The sequence below is a fragment of the Orbicella faveolata genome, unplaced genomic scaffold, assembly GCF_042242905.1.
Source record: "Orbicella faveolata isolate gen_17 unplaced genomic scaffold, um_ofav_v1 contig_36, whole genome shotgun sequence".
Classification (NCBI taxonomy): domain Eukaryota; kingdom Metazoa; phylum Cnidaria; class Anthozoa; order Scleractinia; family Merulinidae; genus Orbicella; species Orbicella faveolata.
Window position 1 is genome coordinate 11,922,501 of NW_028301565.1, and position 14,823 is coordinate 11,937,323.

General features: G+C 36.8%; 1 protein-coding gene and 1 long non-coding RNA gene across 2 annotated transcripts in view; one reads left to right on the forward strand and one right to left on the reverse strand.

Annotated features, from left to right (window-relative positions):
• The window catches only part of LOC110054510 (E3 ubiquitin-protein ligase rnf213-alpha-like), a 117,088-nt gene that overhangs the window by 6,732 nt on the left and 95,533 nt on the right, over positions 1–14,823 (forward strand). The window contains exons 3-4 of the mRNA XM_089274525.1: positions 5,243–5,415; positions 5,922–6,061. Coding sequence (XP_089130651.1) covers positions 5,243–5,415; positions 5,922–6,061 — 313 coding nt within the window. The remainder of the gene's footprint in view (positions 1–5,242; positions 5,416–5,921; positions 6,062–14,823) is intronic.
• Positions 11,680–13,390, reverse strand: LOC149102292 (uncharacterized). The gene is made up of 2 exons (XR_016202299.1): positions 13,258–13,390; positions 11,680–12,812 (listed from the first exon to the last, which is right to left on the reverse strand). It is a non-coding gene; the product is annotated as an uncharacterized LOC149102292 (long non-coding RNA).

Genomic DNA, 14,823 nt, shown 5'->3' on the forward strand with positions numbered 1-14,823 from the left:
CAAATTAGTACTCCCCTCGAATAAGCACCCCTTTTATCTGCCAAAATTTAAAATAAGTGTCCCCCCCTCGGATAAGCAATCCCCTTCCCCCTCCCATCTTGTGGACAAGTTAAATTAGACAACAAAGGATGTATAGTTTCACTCCAGTCCAGCCTTTTTTATACAATCATTAGTAATTTACTTCTTTACAATACAGGAAGCATGTTTCTTTTCTTCTAACTTGCATCCTACAATTTCTTATTTCAGTTTGTTAACACGTTAAGTTTAGAAAAAAAAAATACAAGTACTGACGGCGTCACAATTTAAACTTTAGAATCAGCTTTTTGTGTTAATAAACAGGTTATGTTGTTGTTCAGGTATAGATGATGTATATTTTTTTAAAAAATGATCATGCCAGGCCATGATTTGGGAAAAATTAAATAAGCGCCCCCCTCGAATAAGCGCCCCGCCTTAAATAAGCACCCCCCCCTTCCCCTCCGTCTTCTCCTGAATTTAAAATAACCACCCAGGCGCTGTGTCAAGGATTTACAGTAGTTCAAAAGGGAAGAAATTTAAAATTCTGTGAAAAAATTAGATTTGATCAAATTCCCAAAACAGCCTCTCAATGTAACAAGAAACATTTGTTTGCCTTGACTAATGGGTTTTATCTGGATTTATGACATTTTCTTTATATGGCAATTGTTAAAAATGTGCCCTAAAATGGCCGCTGAGAGCCCTCTTAGAGGGGCAAGACCAAGATGGTCAGACCAGCGCTAAAATACAAATCAAATTGAACTGAAAGTTGTTTTTGTGAATCAGTTAATTAGACCATTCAGCTGAGAAAGTTTGAAGAATTCCATTTTTTCTTGTCCAAATGAAGAAGCTAGTCATAAAAGGGGATAAGTGACAATTTTGGTTGCTTTTCTCTTTTTTTGCTCCAAATTAGCCGAATTTTTGCATGTGGTCTTCAATGTAATAGAAAAACATGGTTCTGTATTTATGTCGCTGGTTTTTGCTTTGTTTTCGAGTTAAAACATATGCAAAAAGCTTGGCTTTTCCTAGCCATGTCTTTAGGAGTTTATTTGTTGAACAGCAAACAGGCAGACTGTTTATAGTGTATGAAGTCAAAACCAAATCCCACAGCATATAGAGCGGAAATCTGGGAACAGATTGTTTACATCGGTTATTGTGACGCGAACACAACACGTGAATCGATCGAGCGTCAAACGAAATGCCATCAAACAAAAAAGAGATGTGCTGCATTAAAGCTCTGTCAACTAATATCTTAAGCATTAATTGTTTTAAAGTACCTTGTATGTCTGCCTGGTGGTTGAGAGGCATCATAAAGCCTCGATAAACCCGTAAGTCATCAGCATGTTTTAAAGAATCAAAATGTGTCCTGAAACTTCGAAGGCAGCTGATATACCGTAATCGTGTTATCGGCATTCGAAGTCAGATCAAGCCAGGTAGCAAAGTCCAAGAGTAGTTCTTGCCCAAGAAAAATACCCTCTGGTGAGTTGTGGCCCATTTGCCAAGTGTTGCTAGCATCAAAGTTTGGAAAGCGAGAACTGGTTTTAGACTTATAAAATTTGTCTTGTATCGACCGCCATGTTTTCCCGCGCACGAGGTGTAAAGACCCTTCCCAGCATGCATTGCGATTACGTTCTGTGGACATTTCTTGAACTGGTAACTAGATTTAAACATAATAATGGCCAGTAAGTGGCGATCGATTGTAACAGATCTGTGATCCAGTTTGCGTTGATTTTATTTCAAATCGGCATGATTTGTAGTGTTTTGAGCTTCTGGGATCAGGGGACATGCAGATCTATGGAGACCCGTACATTGCGCAGAAGGGTTAATCTGTTAATCTGTCAGCCCTATTCATAGAGCGTTTTCACGTGGAGTCATCAAAATCTTAAATCCAAAACTAAACAGCCACCAAAGTTGTTATCCTCATCAGGCATAAGAGGTACCAGCGCATTTTGAACTTGGAAGTTATGGCAGTGTGTGACATAAAGCTACGATCGCGTTTGTCAAAAACTATGTATTTATCTCGGGATTTTTTAGCCATTTAAGATGTTGCCATGTTTGGAAAAGTACGTATTGAAATGTTTATTTGTTTTATTTTTATTTTTATTTACACCTTTTTTGACCTAAAATCAACATTTTTGAGCTTATACGTTGCGTGAAGTTACCATTTTCAGGAGCCCATCATGGGCTCCTACCATTTTGCTGTTTTCTAAGTGAAACCAATATCTTTGCCATCACGTGTTAACGTCAAATCAACATTTTAACCTATTTAGACTTGAAATCAACATCACTGAGCTTATGCGCCGTGTGAAATTACCATTTTGCTGTTTTCTAAGTGAAATTAACATCCTTGCCGTCAAGCGTTTAACGTGAAATCAACATTTTAACCTATTTAGACCTGAAATCAACATCATTGAGCTTATGCACTGCGTGAAATTGACATTTTGCTGGTTTCTATGTGAAACCAACATCCTTGCCATCACGTGTTAACGTGAAATCAACATTTTAACCTGTTTAAACCTGAAATCAACATCATTGAGCTTATGCGCTGCGTGAAATTACCATTTTGCTGGTTTCTAAGTGAAACCAACATCCTTGCCGTCCCACGTTAACGTGAAATCAACATTTTAACCTGTTTAAACCTGAAATCAACATCATTGAGCTTATGCGCTGCATAAAATTGACATTTTGCTGGTTTCTAAGTGAAATCAACCTCCTTGTCATCATGCGTTAACGTGAAATCAACATTTAAACCTTTTTTGACCTAAAATTAACATTTTTGAGCTTATACGTTACGTGAAATTGACATTTTGCTGCTTTCTAAGTGAAATCAAAGTCCTTGTGGTCATGGCGGGCTGATCCTTTGTTATGGTAAACCGAGGCCAGACTTCAACTTATAACAAAGGCTTGGCTTGGCTATTATAACAAAGGATCGGCTCTGTTTATCATAACAAAGGCCCAGCTTCGTTTATTTGCAGCCTCGGCGGGAAAAGGGTGTTAGGTATTTTAATCAAAAGTGAACTTTGTCGAAAATGCTTCAAATTTCGCATGCAGTTTTGTTTAGGTATGTTTAGCATTGAATGTCCAGGAGTTTTTCCGCTAAACTTTGCTTCGTTTTCGGGATATTGCGTATGCAAAAAACCACTCGGTTTTCCTAGCGGTGTCTTTATAAAGCGAAGCAAAAACCAGCGGCAAAAATACAGGAACACGTTTTTCTATTACACTGAATACTACATGCAAAAATTCAGCTGATTTGGAGCAAAAGAAAGAAAAGCAACCAAAATCGTCACTTATCCCCTTTTATGACGAGCTTCTTCAAATGATCTTAGTTGATATTTACAGAGGGCGGCTCTTAATAGGGGTTGGTGTACCTTGAATATTTTTTGCCGTCGGGTTAATTTCTTAGCGAACGTGGAGTCATGTCGAGACAGTCATGATAAACACGTGAATATTTTTATCACTTGAATGTTTTTATCACTTATCACCTTCTATTTCAGACTCTTACCTGCCATCACCTTTTCCAAAACAAAGTTTATTTACGTGTATTAAATTTTGGGTTGCCATTTAATTGAAAGGGGTAAAGAAAATGTGTGGTTCCAGGAAGTATCCATACCTCCTCCATGGAGGGTCACAGAAATTTGAGGGGTAGGGGGGTCTGAAAGAGGTAAATTTCCGAAGGGGAGGGGGGCTACTCAAGGAGTTTTCTTTCCAGTGGGTCTGAGATGCGATTGAATGAACACTACTGTACTTTCCCAATTGATTCAGGTAACCAAACCAACAGAAATGTTCCATCCGCTGAGAAATAAATGTTAGGTTCTTTGTCATATATTTTCCAGTTTTCTTCCCACGTCGTGTGACAGACAGCAATCCTGAGTATCGTGTTTGTTGGATGTCAAGTTGAACAAAATGCTAACGAAGAGGTGCAGTAATACATGAACAATGAAGTTGATGATATTTTATACTTTGGAGATCGTGCTGTATTGACCTTAAATGCAGCTCAGATGCTTTTTCCAGCATTAATCATGCCATCAATTAAATGCGATTCATACTTTGTTGATTTCGTTTGATACTCGTACAAAATTATTCCCCATTTCGGACTTGCCGTAACTAGGTTATCACATATTTTCATCATTATCTGTGGTTAATAGTTTGCTTTAAGTGAGCAAAGTCGATTCAAAGCCATTTGTCTTGAACTATATATGTAAACGTGGACAGCGAGGAGCGTTGTAATTGGAGCGGTAGCCAAGATTTCATTCGGTCATTTATAGACCGACTGAACAATGTGTGTTTCACTTATGAAATGTATGACAATTCAAAAAACTAAGGCATAGAATGAATTCACTATCATTTACAAACTATAGAGGCAAAGCGGATGACTTAATTGAAGTATTCCTTCGGTGAAAGAAAAAAATAAAGCCACATTTGGGAAACAGCTGTTTTGAAAAAAATGTTGCATGACAACTTTACTGCTTGTGGAAAGTAATTCGATATGTTGTTTTGACCATGCATAAATTAAAACTTTGACTCGGTTATTTGAAGGAGCTTCATGTACGTTCTGAGATTCTTATATGAAAACTTCCTTTAATGGAGAAAAAGTCAGCTGCTATGCCATTTGGGAATGAAGCACTTCTAAGTCAGTTGTTTATTAGTTTAAACACTGGGTCAAACATTTTAATATGACATGAAGGAACGCGCCACGTCTGCAGTCTACCGTGAAAAAGCACGTCTTTGTCTGCAATGTAACTATAAACAGCTGCGGCTAAATTTTATTACAATTAATGAGGTAAACCTTGCTTTTTATGAATACGGAATTTCTGAGGGGTGGGGGGGGCCCCAAGTAGAAAAATCATGGAAATTCCAGGGGGTAGGGGGAATACTGTGAAGCCCCCTGGAATGGAAAATCCTGGGGGGTGGGGGGTCAAACTGGAAAAAACCCTCTGTGGGGGGTATAGATATTTTCTGGAACCACACAATAGGAAAACTGAATCCGAAAGACCAAAAAGTGGCTGTGACCGCCTTATAGAGGTGGCTAGTTAACAGGGATTGTATTTACACTATTTTACTGACAACAATTTCGGAACTTTGATAACTAGTGCCTTACTAAAGAGTGGCCGCTTAAAAGGTAACCACTTAATAGAGTTTGACTGTAGTTCGCCATCCATAACTTAAAATGTAACTTTACTGTATGTTATAATTCAGTGACTTCTTTTTGACTTACATATGTATGTAATAGTCAAGAAATCCACTATGGCTGAGGTTGGTAGTGTTTGTGAGTCAGAGAAATTGCTTGGAACATCCAGCTCATCTAGCCCAGATGCTAACATGCAGATAAATCAAGGAGCAGAGGATGTATGGGTTGAAAAAGAAACTGAGATGGATGAAAGCTCTAGTGGCCCGGACTCAGAGGTATTTTTGACACGCAATCTGTAAATGCACTGAAATTTATTATTTCACTTTCCAAGATCAACAAAATTAGAATTTTAAAGAAGTATGTTCCTGCATACTCTTTACATTGTTATCAAGAATCTCTATACACTCAGTGCAGAGCGTGAGGTATCAGTGTACCCCAAAAATGCATGACAACTTCATCGAAAAGATATTTCATTTATTTATCTTCATTGAGACCTTAAGTTAAAAAAAGAAAAAACACCAAAAAAGATCGATTTGAAACAAAGTTATAAGGAAAATTGATTCTGTTGATTTCCTTACTTCTACTGGGTGTCATCAGGTTGTCACTTGGCTGTGGCATAAATTAAACCTAAAAGAAAAGTCACATAACAGAAGTGCAGAGTGTTCACAAGGGTTTCATTTTGAATGTTCTGCACGCAGTTCAACCTTTTTGATTGGAGAATTCATTACTTTAAATCATCTATTAATGCTATAATGAGCTGCATATATAATTGCTTATGCAGGAAGATGAAGGTGAAGGAAATCAACCAATAAATGAGACCAGGAGATCAGGTAGTAAACCAGAAAGTGCTTCCAAGAAGAAAAGAAAAAGGAAAAAAGAGAAGAAGAAAAAGAAGGAAGCTAAACAACGAGAAGCCATGCAGTATGTCCTTTTTTAAATTCTGTTGACTAAATTAGCTATTTAATTATGTCAGATCTTTTACAGGGGAATAGATAGAAGCCAACATATGAAAGATCCTATATTTTGAACTGCGGAGAAAGATATGAAGACATGATTGATCATCACAGTTATACACACAGCTTAAGCAGTTAAGAAATTTAAACCTGAAAAAAATTCAGGGTTCTTGGGTGACAGTGGCACACTCTTGCCCAAAAACTCAAAAAGTGTCCCCTCAACCCTGTTATCCTGACATTGATTATGTTTGTCTGCCTGCTGGATAGAATACTGGGAAAATGCATGTGCACGAATACAGTTGCACCTGAACATGGACCTTTATCCCTCTGGCTTTTTTTTTTATCCAAAAAATAAAATATTTGACTTTAAAGCTTCTGAACTGTCATGCATGTGGATGCAAACTTTGCTGTCGTGTTTACTTTTTGCAGTTACTGTAATTGAAAACATAGAGTTTTGGGCTTGAAAGCTTTTTCACCAGTCATGCCTGCTTTTCATTTCACCAAGTCAAATTGAGCTATGCTACAATGTATGGCGATTTAAAAATCTGCACAGTTACAGTACTTGTAATAAGATTTGAAGTTAGACATCTGTTACAGATGTAGTAGTATAAAAGTAGGCAGCTAAGAATATATACTGGTAGGTGTGCATTAGGCCACCTTTCCTAGGGGGTTCTGGGGGCATGCTCCCCCAGAAAATTTTGAAATTTAAACTCTTGGAAATACAATTTCCAGCTTTCTGGGCATCAAAGTTAGTAAAGTCGATGATGAATATATGTTGGAACTGATCTTTTTCGCTCACTGCATGCTCATAAACGAGTTATCTTTGTTTGGGTTTCCAAAGTACATGGGCTTCCTTCACAACTGCAAGCGTAAACATAGGCACGCAAGGCGTGCAAGAGTTATTTTTTGTGAACTATAAGTCTTGGAGATAGGAGCATTCATGGAACTGTTTACAGTAATGATTTGGTTGATTTGACAAGATTTTTTGGTTGCGATGTACAGCAAGAAAGAGACTGGGAGTTTATGATGTACATACGATGTTACGTCGGTAATGGTAAGATAACTAAATAGTAAGCCATAAAATGTTTGACTGAACAAACTACAGTAATCTGACACGTCTCCAGATTAATGTAGATACCATCTTATTTTCTAACAGGCAATTTAATTCGTTCTTTGATACAACCCACACTGTGATTGGTCTGACATGCGCACATGCATAACTCCCTCCCTCACCAATCACGTAGCCCTTCCCCCGGGGGGGGGGGGGGACTCCCTTATATGGGCTATATAGGTCTGTGCGGCCCCGAAGGGTATGGTTTTTCTGCCGGTTTGGTCATAAATAGTGTATCGATTTTAGCTGATTTTGGTCATAAATAGGGTATGGTTTTTGCACTCTAGCCTTGATATGGGTATGCTTTAAGAGGAAGCCACTTTTTCATTATTGTCGAAAAGAAAATCAACAAAAGCCCTTCCCAAATTTATATCTGTATCTTCACGGGCTCCTTCTTTATGGTAATTGAGTTTACTCCCATATAAAAAACAAAAGTGTTAAGTTACCATTTGTAACTAAAGATAGCAAACATCTCGTGAGACCAAGTGGTGACAATTCGTCAGCTCTAATTGAATTTACTCCCTTGTGAAAAACAAGAGTGTCAAATTAGCCATTGTAACTAAAAAATAAAAATATCTAATTATATTTGCATGCAATAAGAACAAAACAATCATTACCTGCACTTACTATGATAAACGTTACAACTGTTTCAAATCTAAATAGCCTCGTCTCCTCTAAAACATGTACTAAGAACTAGAAGCAACGATTCGTGACCTCTAATTGAATTTACTCCATGTGAAAAACAAAAGTATCAAGTTACCTCTGTAACTAAAAATAAAAGTATCTCATGCCATTTGTATACCACTTACTCATGAACTGTTTCAAAACTCAAGGCTCATCTTGTTCATAATTAGCCACCATTACACTGAACATTATGCACTCTAAAACAACTCAGTGTATGTATGTAACTGTTACACTCCACTCCAAACCAGACTAAAAATCACAAACTGGCAACATACACATCGGTCTTTATTTTTCAATTACCAAAGTCCTTGTGTTTAATACAATAAAATGCTTAAGACTTCATATACCTCACTTAAGTTATCTTGAACAAAAATAATTTCCCTTTTCTTCAACTACAATTCGTGTTGGTTATTAATGTGAATAAGCGAAAACCCTGATAACATTGAAGAGAAAAGATTTAGTTTCATTAAAAGGTATCTTCTCATTCCAGTAGTAAACAAGACTCATTAAAATTGTAAAATCGTCACAAAATATCTTTTTGTTCTGTTGACCAAAAATTAATCGTAGTCTCTTCGCTTTTCACACTGAAACTTATCAATGGATGCTGAAATTAACGATACGCCCGGAACACTCATTACAAACTCTGCAGCAATACTTAGGTTTCAATATACAACACGCAAATGATTTGAACCTGGTCACAACCTCTTCATATTCCCAGTAGTGCGTTCCACCTTCCTAAAATACAATTGATCCTATCATAGAAACCACTTCAACTTGTTTTTCATTCACATCTTAAACCTAGTAATAGGGCGGCTCAGGACTCAATTCAAAAACCTATCTAGTGGGAAAAGCTCACCCTTCATCGCATGCTCGTAGCTATATGCCAAACACTATGTTTCTTTGACTGATTATCCAGTTGCAAATTATTATCAAACTCGTTGACATAATCCTCAGCCTAACCCACAGAAAATGTCAAAGTAAGCCCAATATATGAATACTTCCTCCTCTTTCATAGAAGCCGGAGAGTAAAATTTGGCCAATCTGAACTGTAGCAGGATCAAATCTTCTCACAAACCATCTACCTTTACAACAAGAAATTTGATTGGCTGTTTATAGTAGATCCAATCTGATTGGTGTGACATACATACATCTCTCACTCACCCATTGATCCGTAACATACCCGACGTGCCGACTAAGAGGTATTTTTTTCCAAAAAATAACTCAGAAACTGTGAACAGGCTTGTTGAATGAATTTCCAAACTATGAACAAAAAAAATCTTTCATTTCTTTGATTGATGGTCCTGATTGCGTGGCTCCATCTTTCCAAAAATTGCAAAGATGACAAGGTGACTTATCTGCAACTTCAGACTGTACAGTTTTAGGATCAGTTGGTTGATTGGTGAAATTTCATCATTGGAATGAAGTGTTTTGTTTTCGGCAATTAATATTCATCTGTAAGCAGAGAAGAACACAATGGGTTTATGAAAGAACAATTCCAAAATCAAATAAATTTATTCAAATACCTATTCTGGTACGTGGTTTCTTTGAGATCAGTCTGTCCAGAATGTACAGGAGTGTGCTTCGCCGCCATCTTTGCTCCACCAACCACCTGATAATAGCTTGAAAACCTGGTTAAGTTTTATTACCCATACCACAGAAAATGGCTGAATGTTTTGCAATTTGCAAGCATTACATTCGATTGATGTGTATGCTTTTATATACATGAACAGTCGAGGCAATTATGTAAGAAATATTTTATCAGTTTATTTGAACTGAGAAATAGGTAGGCAGTAAGTATTATAAGAGTTGCAATTTTGAAGATTTTGTCGACAAACACAGCCAAGTAGCCGGTGACTCGATGACTCACAGCTGTCGGACCTCTGACAGTAGCCCGCTTCTGATGAAAGCACTGCAGGTACTATTCCAAAAAAAAATTATACGACTTGGGCTTGGGAAAATGTTCATCCAGGACATCTTAAATTTAGAAAAGTACTTAATAAACAGCTTATGAAGGTGTTTCAACCTTTTTTAAAATTTAAATACTAATGAAGATTCTCACTCTGCTTCCGGCATTTTCAGTGAACGTTTCTTCTGTGCCTTTCTTTTTAACTGTGGATTTTTCTAAATCCAAATAAACTGCAAAGACTCTGCACCTAGCAACTGCACCTTCTAAAAACATTACAGCTAACTTTACCTTAAAGCTGCTCTTTGTTTATGATCAATTTCTCTGCCAGTTGGGTTAAGAATATTTTGTTCCCATAATTAAGAAAAAAAATTGTACAAAAAAATACAAAATGCCCCGAGTGACAGAATTAAACATAGTTAAAAAAAACAACAACACATGATTGATCATCTCAGTAATACACACAGCTTAAGCAGCTGTGAAATTTAAGCCTGGAAAAAATTTAGGCTTGAACAGGATTCAAACCCATGACATCTGCAATACCGGTGCAGTGCTTTACCATTGACTGAGCTTAATTGAGCCAACTGGGAGTTGGTCACGTGAGTTTGTAATATACCCATAGATGGTGAAGATACCACTGAATACATGAAAGATCATATATTTGAACTGCATAGAAGGATATGAAGACATGGTTGATCATTGCAGTTATATGCTAGCTTAAGCAGCAGTGGAATTAAGGTATCATAGTAGGTGGATTGACAGTGTATGGAAATTGCAGTCATATGCTGGCGCTTTGAAAGAAAACCCCATCAACCTAAACATTTTCTGAAAGCTTAATAGTTATAGAATACAATCATATCTTTGATACCATTCTTCTTGATTACAGTGCAACCCACGGTCGCTCAGAGCCAAAGATCTTGTTCAACGCTGAACCTGTGGGTTCCACCAGATTTTCACCTCTTCGGCTTCTTCGAAAACGAAAATGGACAAGAAGTTTTCTTGCGTTTTTGTCCTGACATAAAGAAAATTTGACAAGAACAAAAGCTAACTTGCGATGAAACGACCAGCTCGTGAACAGTTTGCGTGCACAAACGAAATATCACACTGAGATTCGCATTACACATGACAACTAGTGGTGAATTTTAATTAGTGGTGTCAACGTGCCATAAGGGGTTAAATGAGATAAAAAAAATAGTCTCTCTTTATCTTACAAAGTAAAAAAGCTTTTCTTCCCATTCTTTTTCCAAAATATGTATCTCAGTCTTCTCAATTTGAACAGCAAAAAATATTTTTAACATTTTTCTTAAAAATTCACCTTAAAACCTGTCAATGTCCAATATCAAAGATATACGCTGTAAACTAAGGCTGCATGCCCCCCTGGCAGCCATGTTGTGCAACATTTTCATTGTTGTAGGGAGCACCCCTGCGAAATAAATTCCCAGTAGTCTGAGAATTCCTAGGAATTCCTAAGAATTCCTAGGAATTCCAAGTTATTCCAAGACATGCAAATTATGCTTTATCCAAGACCTTGGAATTTCTGGGAATATTTGGGAATAGTGGAAGTATGACTGGGAATTATTGGGAATTCCTAGGAATTCCAAGTTATTCCAAGCCATGCAAATTATGCTTAATCCAAGACCTTGGAATTTCTGGGAATATTTGGGAATAGTGAAAAGTATGACTGGGAATTATTGGGAATTCCTAGGAACTCCTATTATTTCCCAGACTGTTTTAAAAAATGTGTTTGGAATATCTAGGAATTTTTGGGAATAGCTAAAACACATGAAATATTGTTGGAAATTTCTATAAATTTCTCAAAATGTCAAAATTAAAGATGAACTCAGTGCATGAATCAGTTTCTGTGAATTAGCAAAAATCAACACGATCATTTCTCAGGAGTACCATACCTTTTTATTGTTCTCAAGCTCCAAGATAATTATTTCCAAACAAATGTACATTAATTCCAGTTTAAGTCTGACAACTCAACATAAAACTATAGCACTGATAACATTGCTTTTTAGATCCAACGTGATTTGTTAGTGTATATGTGCCCGTATGGACCCTTAAATCAAACACCCAGAGTTTAACTGATAGAAAAATGGATGCTCTTAGATTTGATAAATAGATTAAGCAAAAAATTCTGTCAGCATAAATGAATATACATTATTTACAATTTCAATAAAACCAAAAGTATATATATGCATGTATATATTTAATATAATTGTAGATTCACACACATACCCATCACAGCCCACTGTTGAACAATTTTTGACTTGATCCTTTATGACTTTAGGAAAAAGAAGAAGACATCTCTCACAGATGTCATAAATGAAAAGCTCACAGTTTCCACACACTTGCTGTACATTTGTAAAACTGTACTGTGACATTCTCTGGACAAATTACCGGTAGTTTCATTAAAACAAGGATATCTTTAGCAGCCTCTCATTGTCATACAATGTCTTGAAATTAAGGCCAGAATAACCATACAGGCATATTCTTTGGTAGAAAAATTAATGTTTTTTCTTGGGAACCATTAGTTTCACTTTCATCAGGGGAGTCCAGTGAATGGCCATCAGTGTCAGAGTTCTCAATTTCTTCAGAGGAGTCGCAACTGAAACTTCAACATCATTACCTGAATCACTGTCTGTGGACATATCTGAGTTGTTTTGTATTACATCAATTGGTATTTCTGTAGTCTTTTGAGGTATAGGCAACTCAGTTTCATCAAATGCTTCTGTGAAGCTTCAATTCTTGCATAAAGGTTCACTTCATAATCCATCAAAGTCATCCACAACATTTTTGCCAACAGCCATCTCACTCAGGTGAGCCGAAAACTCTGAGGTCTTCTGTTAATGGTGCTGGAAATGATCTCCAAGAAAAAGGGATGCAAGAGAGGGAGATGATGTCAACTGGCCTGTGAAGACTGCCTTAAGCAATTTATGTGGTCGAATCTTGTAGATTTTGGTATGGGTATAGTGGGATCATCAATATGTTTCTTGCATTTCCTTGTCCTCATGGTCACTTTAATTCATGACACAACAAAATCAAAAGAATCAAAAAGATTATGAGTCAGTGGGAAACAAATAAATAACTGACATAAATAAATGACAATGCAAATAAAAAAACCTACATCTTGATGTATTGAAAAGACTATAGATCTCATATCATGTTAATCCTTATAAATAATTCAAAGGAAAAATGAGAAGCATTGCAAATTTATACTTGCTGCATTGTGCTGACTGGGTGTTGAAACACGTGGGCTCTCAAAACAGATTTGGTGGACTAATACAACAAGCTTAAGCTTATTTCGCAGAATTTATCTCGGTTCCTCAGGTCGATCTGAAATCTTTTAGGTGAATTTCGGCCTTTGAGGTTTTTAAAGAGCACACAATGCATTGCTTAGTTTGATTTATTTACAATTATAGCTCATCACAACAGAAAATCCCTATAAAATTGGATTCCTTACCTTTGCAGTGAACTTGATTTAAGTGCCTCACGATCCTTTGTTATCTTGACAACCATCGAGAACAGATCAACCAGTTAAAGTACGTTCCATTTTCCTCCTTGATTTCTTCGTAAAAAGCTTGTGTAGTTATTTCCTTTTGAAACAAGATCCATCTTTCAGAAGACCACCAAAACAGCGTGGAAAGGGAAACAGACTTGCCATCGAAAGCGACTGGTCCGGCAACCTCGTTGCCAGTCTCTCTCTCCTTCTTCTCTAGTTTCCATTCTCTCCTCAACTGATCAACTGAACCAATCACAGCACGCGAATTTTCACGTGACTATCCTGGTGACTGAACGTGACAAAGATCGCGTTATTCATTCGCTTTTGGCGCCCATCTTTGAATTCAGCGTTAACGGTTGATCGCTCGTGCGTTTTAGTAGATTTCACTTCCAAAATTATATCAAAATGGTTTTTGCTGCGGTCCTGTGATCAGAAGAAAACAGCGTGAGTGTCATTAACGAGAAACAAGTTATTCTTGGCGAAGATTTGGAGTTAAAAGAAAGTCTTCCTGTGGATGTTTCAACGGGAAAAAATTCAAAGGGCAGATTAGCCGTATACAGAATTATTTGGTGAGTAATCGAATTCAAGTAACCTTATATTATACAACGTAAATTCTTGTATTTAGACAAAAGCTTTTGAATGAACTTTATCATCACGAATCATACACGAGTGGGTCACTCAGTCATGGCATGAAATGAATTCTGGCTAAAGCAGAGTTGAAACAATTTAGGTTGCCCAGAGTGCGTGCCTGAACAATTTGATTTGTGAGGAACAAGTCGTTTCTCTCGCCTCACTTGTTCAAACGAAATAAATATAGCAGTTCTCTCTGATCCCAGTCATAGTTCTTGACAAAAACTCCAACGAGGCAGCCACAGTGTGCATGAGTTTGATGTCTCCTGTGTGTTTCAGCCTGACTGTATGGCAATCCGTGTTGATCTTCAATTTTTGTCCATCTGTATATTCTTTTGTGTTTACTCTATTATTTACAGTGTAAATGTTCCTTTAATGTTTTAAGTGTCTTTTTTAATATTTCTAAAGTCTAAATTTGGCTAAAAACCGTGATGTATATACAGTGTATCCTCCAATTCGAGAGTTGTTGATACACTTATAGAAGAAGGAAAACCTTGATTTAATCTACTGTAGGCACAAGATTTATGTAACATATTTATCAATAGTATACAAGCACCTTCACAATTATCAAGTCTTCTCTTTTAACATTTCAACCAGCTTACAGTCAGGTCTTAATTAGCTGCATGTATTAAACTGTGAGCACATAAATATTTGGATCTCAGTCTTACAGTACCTCATATATATCGCAATGTAATGTATTTTTTTAATTTTGTTTTAGGTGTCATACAACAAAGATGAACATGAAGAGGCTAGCTGTTGACACCCTAATTAGAGGGCAACAAAAGAAGCTGTGGAATCAACAGAAATAACTGAACAGCAGCTAAGTTTGCCCAAACTCAGCCTTTTTTTAATTTTAAGGAATGTTTCAGTTTTGTTCTTATCATTGATTCCTTACAT